At 36.6% G+C, this 9891-nt stretch overlaps 1 protein-coding gene across 2 annotated transcripts in view; it reads right to left on the bottom strand.

Annotated features, from left to right (window-relative positions):
• The window catches only part of LOC109819645 (putative acyl-activating enzyme 19), a 24706-nt gene extending 15462 nt beyond the window's left edge, over positions 1-9244 (bottom strand). Inside the window, exons 1-10 of one of the 2 annotated variants that reach the window (XM_020385432.1) lie at positions 8919-9244; positions 8187-8657; positions 6983-7179; positions 6160-6360; positions 4573-5292; positions 2797-3527; positions 2325-2400; positions 2134-2220; positions 845-888; positions 262-370 (exon numbers count right to left, since the gene is read on the bottom strand). In XM_020385432.1, coding sequence (XP_020241021.1) covers positions 262-370; positions 845-888; positions 2134-2220; positions 2325-2400; positions 2797-3527; positions 4573-5292; positions 6160-6360; positions 6983-7179; positions 8187-8657; positions 8919-9201 — 2919 coding nt within the window. In that variant the 5' untranslated portion in view covers positions 9202-9244. The remainder of the gene's footprint in view (positions 1-261; positions 371-844; positions 889-2133; positions 2221-2324; positions 2401-2796; positions 3528-4572; positions 5293-6159; positions 6361-6982; positions 7180-8186; positions 8658-8918) is intronic. The other variant, XM_020385434.1, reaches the window with a different exon arrangement.

The following is a 9891-nucleotide window of genomic DNA, read 5'->3' as shown; positions in this document are numbered from 1 at the left end:
TGCTTCCAGTCTAACAGTTACTTTCAAAATGAGTACTGCTGCAGAGAAAATTGGGGATGAACTGCAAAGATCTTTCAGAAAGACTCCCAAGCTCTCTTACAGTAAATGGTGGATTACAAGATAAAAATATTTATTAAAATTACACTCTGATTCCACTTGAGCATTATTAAATATGCAAGTTATTTAACCAAATCACCCAAGTTTAAAAACTCAACTACAAGAATGTAAAAGGATAACCTCTACATGGATCAGAACGCATACCAGATCTATTGAAGGTGAACCATAAATGCTCCCGCCACATGAGATTTTGTAAATGCAACAACGTTTAACATAATCTAGGGCATACAAGCAATGATCATGTGAACCACACCTGCAAAAGAGGCAACATAAATTTTGGTTCGGTATGTTGGAATAAGATTGCCCACCTTTGAATTAAGCCAATTACAATTATCATGCTAAAATACCTTATTACAATAATCCTTTTGTTTTCACAAAAGAAGTAATACTTAAGGATGAGAAATAGAATCTCCATTATCACATTTTCTTTCTCATGATCATTTGTATTCTAAGAAATACTATTGACTTTGAATCAGATTCATCAGAAACACACCAAGAAACTATAAGAGAAGTTACTAAGCATTCTACAATGGGCTAAAAACTGAATAGAGACTTCAACAAGATAGAATCATTTTAAACGGTTTCACCCTTGTCCTTTTTATATAAAAGGAAAACCAATTGATTTGGTATTTTATAGAAACTTCAACAAGAATAGCTACCAAAGAATAGCAGTCTACACCTTAAATAGCACATGTAGTTGACTTATATGAGCAATTAAGAATATTACCACATTAAGTTTCTGCATTTGTCCAGGACTGGCTGCATTTTAACCTTCAAAAAGTTTATCAGCGATTATTTAGTTAAATGAAAAGAAATAAATATCTCACTTACATTCTCGAAGTGCTAGTGAAAACAAATAATAAACAAAGAAGATTATACGTGTATGAAAAATAGACAGAAACAAGAATAGTATTTGAAAATACCATGTCAGAGGGTTATAGGCATTGTGATCTTGCCAGAACGCAGGTCACTTTGTTCCACAGTTTAATTAAGCAAAATGAAAGGTATCATCAGCAGAGATAAAGCTAGTTTCGAGTTTAAAATCCTAATGATAGGATCAGACAATATTTCATAATATTTCCATAAGACTCCTGTTTCTTATTCCAAAAAAACACATTAATATCTGCAGGCACAGATGAATTTATATTCCGCCCTGTGTTCTTAGATTCTGAAGTTCTTAACTAAAACATTTTTAAAATGTTCAAAATTAGAAGTTGTGCAACATAGTTGCAGATTCTAAATGTTAGTGTAGAACTTAGTAAATGCCCACGAAATTGGACAAGATGAAAGTTCATCCTCCGTCCATGTTAGTGAAGGGCTCGGTAATCACCATAACATCCATGCACGCTTAATGCCTATTCCTCAGGGGGGATAACATCTTTGAGACTAGACATAAATATTTTGAAAAGCTAATACCTTTTTTGGTGGAATTAACCAAACTGAAACATTGCAATCTCCATGGTGACAACCCATCATTTAAAGCTTTCGAGTAACAGAAACAGTTTATATATAAAGTTATAATATATTAAGAAAGTATAAGCTGCAAATGGATCAGGTCATCACCGGCATTGCCAAGCATAATATAGTAATAAGGCCTAGTATTAACCAAAGAATAAAGGGATAAAACAACAGCACACAAAGACCAGAAACATGGTCAGACTTGAGACCTAGTTAATTAATCCTTTGTATAAGATCTAATGTTTGGTCTGGCAACTCTCACAGATCAAATGGCCAATTAATGTACAGCATCATCTTTGTGATGCCAACAAGATAACCAGCTCCTGATAATAATTTTGTAAATAACAATTCCTTCACAAAACCATCTTCAGAATTCAGAAAATCATCCTTCTGTAATATGCTTGGCTGAAGACAAATTCCCGATTCTACCGATAAAATACTATTGTTATAAAAGATCAGGTCCAATTGGCGATACAAACCATGTGTGGGGAAGGGGGCGGCAGCAATCATGTGATTAAGTGAATAAAAGCACATAACAATTCATAATAATAGCCATACCTCTCCATCTGCTTGAAACGTCCATGATATATTGCCGGTCATGCTATTGAGAAAATAAATTTTCCCTTTATAGCATCCAACCACCACCTATATATAGAAGCTGCAGTTCAATTAGTTAAACATTTCAAAAAAAAAAACTATCACACCAACTCAGACCAACTAGGTAAATCAAGAGGAAAAAAATAACATACATGGGTAAAATCTCCAGTTATTGCTGCTGAACACTCTATACGGCCTTCTAACTTGACCTCCCACCGCATAAAACCACTAAATAACAAATATGATATGATCAGCTAATGTACTTATATATCGGCTTAAAGTAAACACAGGATAAAGAAAATGCATTCAGTCAGCATAATAAAAAAGGTAGGACTAACAGAGTAATTTACTACCCAAAAGTTGGGGATTAACAATATTATTGCACCATAATAAATTTATAAGTGGTCAGGAACGAGAGGACTTTAACTAATGTAGCGACAAGGACTAGGCATACGCATAAATGAGCATGTATGCCTTAAAAAGGATACAATAGTTGGTTGATTCAACCAAGGAGATATCGCTTAGAGCAGCTTTTGCCACAGAAAGAAGCAATTTTCGAAGATTAATCATAACTCGGATATACCCTAAGAGTAGGTTTTATTAAGATTATATGGTGTTCCTTACCTGACAGCATCAATGCATAAAAATATGTGTGAATGTGATCCAATATATAGAGTTATGGTGCCATCTTTATATACAACCAATGGTGAAGCATCAACACACGACTTGAGCAAGACCTTCCACTGTTCTTGCAGACACCCTTTTGTACATCTTGGAATTTTGATTAGTGGGCATACTTGATGAGCATTATTTACTTCTCTTTCACCCGAAGTCATGATTTGGTTGCAGCGACTAAGCGAATATCCGAAAGGTAAACACATATCTGTAATCCATACATCAGTGTGACCATAAAGTGACTCCATCCCATGTGAAGCTGGAAGTAAAGAAGAGTGCACAGTCACAGAACCAACACTAAAGAGTGAGTTGTCATGTTGCTCGAGGTGGCTCATTTTTTTATTTGCATCAAGTTGCCTACAAATATCAAGAGTTCCCTTTCCATTATCTTCAAGCAACAACTCTCCAGGTAGCTCTTTTGACCTGTCAAATTGAGGCAGTGTGTCATCAAGTACCTTGGCTCTTTTGACAGCAGGACTGTGGCTGATGGAACTTTCGTGTAGATTTTCTTGATGTAATACACAATGCAGAAGCTTAAGTGGGGTAGGAAAGGCATAAAGCAATCTCATATCTATCGCCAACTTATGAGCAGCATGGGCAGCAGAAATTGAGTTACCACCCATCAGGAAGAAATCATCATTTTCCGAAATTTCTTCAACTAGAAGTGCATCACGAAATGCCTGCTAAATGTAACATGCATGAGTTAATGATAAAATGTGAACAATTCAACATTATTACCTGTCATCTCTCTAAATTTCGTACATTAATGCAAAATGCTATGCCAAAAGATCTAGTTCATGAAAAAACATACATCAATATTACAAGAATCCCCTTAAAACCAAAATGGGTTTGTTGTTGTCATGCCCCGGGCCTGTAAACTCGTTGGCAAGATCTAAGCCTTGGGACTCACTGAGTGCAACACAAGATTTGACTCAATTCACTAGCAAATTTGACTAGTCAATGTTGCACTTGACTCTTAGGATTTACATTATAAACCATTCAATCACTCAATCGAGGGTATGGAACAAAAACTTGGGGTATCACAACCAACCCACATTAATTATGCGACGTCCTCGTCATGGCATCACAATTGGTCCATCCCAGTATCACCACCTGGTGATGTGGCATCTAAAGGTGGCTCCAACCGCAATCACGCCATATAGCACTTAGTCCCGCATACAATTTAGCTCCATATTTTAAACAAGTTAACTGTTCTGATACCATTTATCACGCCTCAGGCCAGCAAGCCTGATGGCGATATGTAAATCCTAGAACCCACAAAGTGCAACGCAGGGTTTGGAAATTGACTAGTCAATATTGCACTTGACTCCTTAGAGTTACATTATAAATCATTCAATCACTCAATCAATATCTGATGTGGGACTAGATCTTGGGGTATCATAGTTATGAAACAAAAGCCTCCAATGAACTCACAAAATGTAAACCAATCTTCATATTGCAAGGTGTCAACTGATCAGTGAAAGAATTAGGCAATTATATCTGGATTAAGATGTCACCTTGATGTTTCAGAACAAGTGAATATAAAAGCAGCTCGAAAAGACTATTATACGTTTATTCATGCCTCTATCCACAAACTAAATAAGCAGTTACTTTCTCACATGGATTTACGTCAGCTAGGAATATATACAAAAACAAGAAACCTAGAATTAACGTTGTGGCAGAAAGCAAAATTGGAGGAATTTGGAAAAGGATAGAAGACAGAACCTCTTTAATGAGTTGCAAATGAGCTCCAGAAGAAATAGATTTCTTATATTCAATCCTATTCAATATTGGCATGTACTGTGATTTTGACAGCATGGAATAATCTATTTTCCCAGAAGAAGTCAGGGGCAGCTGCTCAATACAGAAAAAATGTCTAGGAATCATTGCTGAGGGCAACTTCTTTACTAAATTATCCCTAATAGAAGCACTAAGTTCTTCAACATGCTTTTGGTCTACATCAGATGCATAACCTTTCTGCAATTTCTTGGTAGTTTTCATCACAAAGAATGATCGAAGAAAAAAGAGCTCTCCATGAGCTTTTTCACAAGTGACAGCAGCATCGATCACGTCAGGGTGTTCCTTCATAGCATTTTCAACCTCTTCCAAGGCCACACGCTGCCCACTGACCTTTATAGTGCGATCTTTTCTCCCAAGAAAGACAAAATTACCACTCTTTAAGCGCTTTGCGAAATCCCCTGTCCTGAAATGTAATGGATTTGCATCGTATTTTATAGCATTCGCAGTAAGAGGCTCGCCAAAGTAGCCCCAAAATACACATGCCCCTTTAACAGATATTTCACCTTCATCAGGCACGTCCTTTTCACCAACAAGATCAATTTCACAATTATATATTGGTAGTCCTATAGGCACACTACTTAGTGACTCAGCTTCCAAGATACTTGGTAGATTTTTGCAATCAAAATACATGCAGTCACCTGATACCTAAAAGCACACAACATAAGTGATAGCAATTTATATCTTTGGTAACTACTGTTTTTTATAAAAAAAAATTACAGATGTAACAAAGTAGTCAGAAGCATCAGAACAAAGATTGAATTAAAAACAAGAAGGAAAACAATCTAGAACCAATAACCAGGTATTTATATACCAACATCCTAGATACAAATGTACTATCTTGCTCCAGGGTTAGGAAGACCTGATATTTCCTATTCTCTCCTCTCCTCAGCATCTATATTCTCCTTTCTACAGCTATATTTTAGTTCAATGACTTCTGTTAGTGTTATCACCTTTAGTCTACATGTTAGCATTATGATGTTCTCAATCTATTACATGAGATTAACCCAGTAGATTTCCAACAAACAAGCTTAATAACTAGATTAAGAATATCATTACAGCATTACTGCAAAATATTGTCATCCATATATGCAATAGAGACTGACAAGCCAGTAAGGAAACAGTCAGGTTCAAATCCTCAAATTCGAAAACCCTTCAATTCCATCCAATTATTTTTAAATCAATTCTTACTGCTTGATGTAAAATTTGTACCTGTACTGACATGAGACTTACCACATTATGTCCAATATCTATCTACAGATGATCAAAGCATAAAAGTTTTCATTAAAAAACATTATAGAAATCAATCCACATACATAGCCTCAAAATTAATAGTTTGCTTCAACAAATAAGAATGCACATAAGAGGCTGAAGACATTAAAAGAAGTGGTTAGCAGAAAATGGAGCTCAAATAACAGGTTGTTGCACTTAGGTTTTAATATTGTGGCATTTGAAAATAATCTCCAATCTTGACATCTACATGAAACGAACCTCTGTATAATATCAACATCTGACCTCTGTACTTCCATACATATTTAAGATAGTCGTCTCAGGCAAGAGCTCTTGCAGAACTTTCCATAAAGATATAAACAGAATTTCCCCACTAAGCACCAACAGCTTTAAGGACTTGCAAACAGGCATCCAAGGTGAGGTCCCAAAAGGAATGATAGTCCTCATCAATGTCGGAACACAAGTCAATCGAGAAATGCCATATGCCTGAAAACACAAACACTCAACACTGTCACAAGACAATAGATAAGAGAATATTCAGGTTAAATTATGTGCAAGAAAGTGTTAAAGTCAGGTTTCCGATTATAGCATGACCAACAAGAAAATAGGCACTACTCATTAGTCATTATAAGCTGTATCAGGCTCTTGCTTTTGGCACCAAGTTAATTTTTCGTCAGTCAAAAAACTAAGACGAGAACATTGCTAGAATTCCCTTTCATAAAACAACTTAGATTTTCCTATAGAACAGCTTCAAGAATATAAAATACTGTTGAAACTAAATACAGTACCAATTAATTTACGTTCAAGAAAGTATAGCTGGTCTTTAAGACGAGCGTGTTGGTAATTATTTAGGAAATGGAATTGACTGATCCAATGAGTTTCGATCTAACAAAAGGAAATTATTGCTGGTGTTGAAGATGATGATGACACTCTTGCATAAATCATTCTTATGAAAGACGCAAGCGAAATATTAAACCGAAGACAAGGTAATTTACACAAAAACATATGAAATGAACACAAGAAACTTCGAAAAATGTTAAACCAGACGGTAGATAACTTACACAAAAACCTAAGACATGTTTAATCGAAACGCCGAAAATGTGTCTACCTTAATCAAATTGACAATGTGTGAAGGGTTAGCTTTTAACTCATTAATCAGAGGAACAATGAGCGTGGTGCTAGTTAAAATAGCACTTAGGAACTCCTGCAGATGGTCAACAAAGCTGATGGAAGTTTTGAACAATAAAATATCCTCTCCCCCAAGGGGGAACTGAGCTTGCATCCACAAAAATCTGTTCAAAAGCCCTGAACATAATAAAATAATATTAGTAAAACTAGTCAAAGAACCAAAAAGGTCAATGACCCAAAAAAGATTAATCAAGAACAGAATAAAAAACATGTGAACAGAAGATGGAACATTATTAGCAGCTAATGTGATTGACTAATCCCCAAGTCAACTATGCAGCCTTTGTTGCTTTACTTCTTAATTAAGTTAGAAAGGGAAAACATTTATTGCATTGCCAACTCCCTCACCTGTAAAGTGTGTCGGGTTACATAGCCATCCACATACGTTTCCATGAGTATTCTACTGTCATGTGGTTTTCCGAAAAAAGATGCTTCTTGAGTTCGACAATATGCTTTAATTTCTCCACACACACGCCCCAAAAAAACCCCTTCTTAAACTCGCCCCACAATGACAAATGATGCTAGGCACTAGTAGGCAGTAAATCAATTGGTCTTTATATTATTTAGCCTGAACATTAATTGTTAAGCCATCTTTTTCCTGTATTTGTGAATTTACAATTAGTATATCCTGTTTTCATCATACTAATGTTAGATCTTTTTTATTTTAAATCTCTTTTTCAAAATTCTATCTTAGAAATATTGACTCTCTAATTTTAGGTGCAGACCTGGTCTTCCAATTTAGTCTTGATCCAGCTATCTATTACTTAAAAACAATTCTTTTAATTCATCCCCAAACACTAAATATGGTTGCTGGCTTGCTGCGTGCTTTAAAAACGATAACAGTGTCAAAAAGGCAGCAGCAGCATGTTGATTAAAGAGCTCTTCATGTAGGGTCCCTCCTTCCCAGGACGAGTGAATAGAAATTTAATGGCAAGATAAAAGACTAGAAACAAAATGTCATCGAAGTTTACAGATATCAAGAAAGAAAGATTCACGGACAAACCAGTTACAAAAAGTACAAATCAAATGGAAGCAGAAGTTTTCTAGGATGAGTAAATACTATGTCAAGCCAATTTAAAACGGATATACACATGCATACCCATGGTTCTAGTAAGTTTCCATTATACCTGTTTCAGTGCCACAAACACCCTTCGGCCTTCCAGTTGAACCAGATGTATACATCAGATAACAAAATTTTCTCGGGTTTCTACTTTCACACGGCCAGACTAGACCCGACTGAACAAAGTTGTCTTTAGGGCCTGCTCCCATAGATAAATGAAGAACAGAACAGCCAGTCCTGTCAACAATCCAATTACCAACATCTGATCTCGAAGTTTTTCCCCTTGAGCTAAACACTGAACATCCAATAATGAGACTAGTTCTCGAAGAAGAAACAATTGACATTATCCTCTCTTGAGGCCATGTGGGATCTAATGGCAAAAATGCCTCCCCACACCTCAGAATTGATAGGACTGCTACAATGTATTCCACAGAAGGGTGTATGTGAACTCCCACTATCCGAGGGCTCTCGCTAAAGAAACATGCCGCGTTTGTAATTTCTTGTGAATGATGCATGTCGTGGTCACTACGAAAAGAATCTGCATCATTGCTTGCTAGATTAGCTCAATAGTTTAAATCCTGCTGATTCTATACTGTATAAAACTCTACATTTAATCAAAATGACTACAAATACTCATCAAAATACTGAATAGAACTTAGAAACTCTCCACTGCTATTATAATTACATCTACAGATATTGAAAAATTTATGAATTTTCAATAATCAATAAGGAGTTTTTCGAAATCACAACAATTTTTTTTTTCAAAAAGAAAAATCAATGAGTGAGGGAGAACCCTAACCATTGGGCCTGACAAGGTCGGGATCATCGCCGCCGTCGAGGACGCGGCGGATACGGCGGCTGAAGGATTCTACTGCCGAGAGTATGTCGCCGAAGGTGAAGCGCTCATCGCTGTCGTAGACCTGCGGGAACGAGGAGACCCGAGGGCGGCCGAGTCCGCAAAGATCAGATCTTTGATTGCCGCCGGCGTGGATGACGGAGATTTTGCCGGGAGTTTTGGCGGCGGCGGAGTAAAACTGATGGGCGATGCAGCAGCACGTGCGCCGCTGCTCGTCGGCGGACATTTCGTCGGCGAAACTAGAGCTAAGGGCACTTGGGGCCGTTTATAATGAGAGTTTTTATTGGGCCAGTCTTGCTTGTTCCGGTCTCTAGTCTACACACCCAATTAGGCCTTCTGAAACGGAACCTTGGGGCCTGTTTTGTTAACTTTTACAATTTTTATTTAATTTTGGAAACTAGTATTTTAGTGCACACAATGCCCACATGATTCAGGACACTTGTGTATGATAAAAATGCTTTCAAACTCTTTCCTTGTATAAACTATGAGATCTCCAATATATATTAAAAGAGATAAAAGCATTCACAAGACTAAAAATTTCACATTTTTATGGCGTTGAACGGTTTAGGAGAGTTTTGGATTTTATTGCATTTTGTTATTTAGGGGGTGTTTGGTTAAATGAGGGTGACTCGAATGTGTGAAAGTCGCTTATTTTTACAAGTGCGAAAGTGGATCCATGTCAACATGAAGGGCATGTTTGTTTGCACGGAAGTAATTGTGAAGTAGCTGAAGTAAAAGAAATAGAGGCTACTTCCAAGCAAAAAAGTGTGTTTGGTTCTCTGAAAAACTTACTTCCAATATTCCCTAAATGATTATGTGACGCTTACGTGTCATCCTTACTTCCAAAAAAAATTTACAATCCTCAATACTCAGAAGTAGCTCGGAAGTAGTTGAAATGCATATTAATTATGACATA

The sequence above is a fragment of the Asparagus officinalis genome, chromosome 8 (assembly GCF_001876935.1).
Source record: "Asparagus officinalis chromosome 8, Aspof.V1, whole genome shotgun sequence".
In the NCBI taxonomy this organism is placed as follows: Eukaryota; Viridiplantae; Streptophyta; class Magnoliopsida; order Asparagales; family Asparagaceae; genus Asparagus; species Asparagus officinalis.
This window is presented reverse-complemented; position numbering and strand designations above follow the sequence as displayed.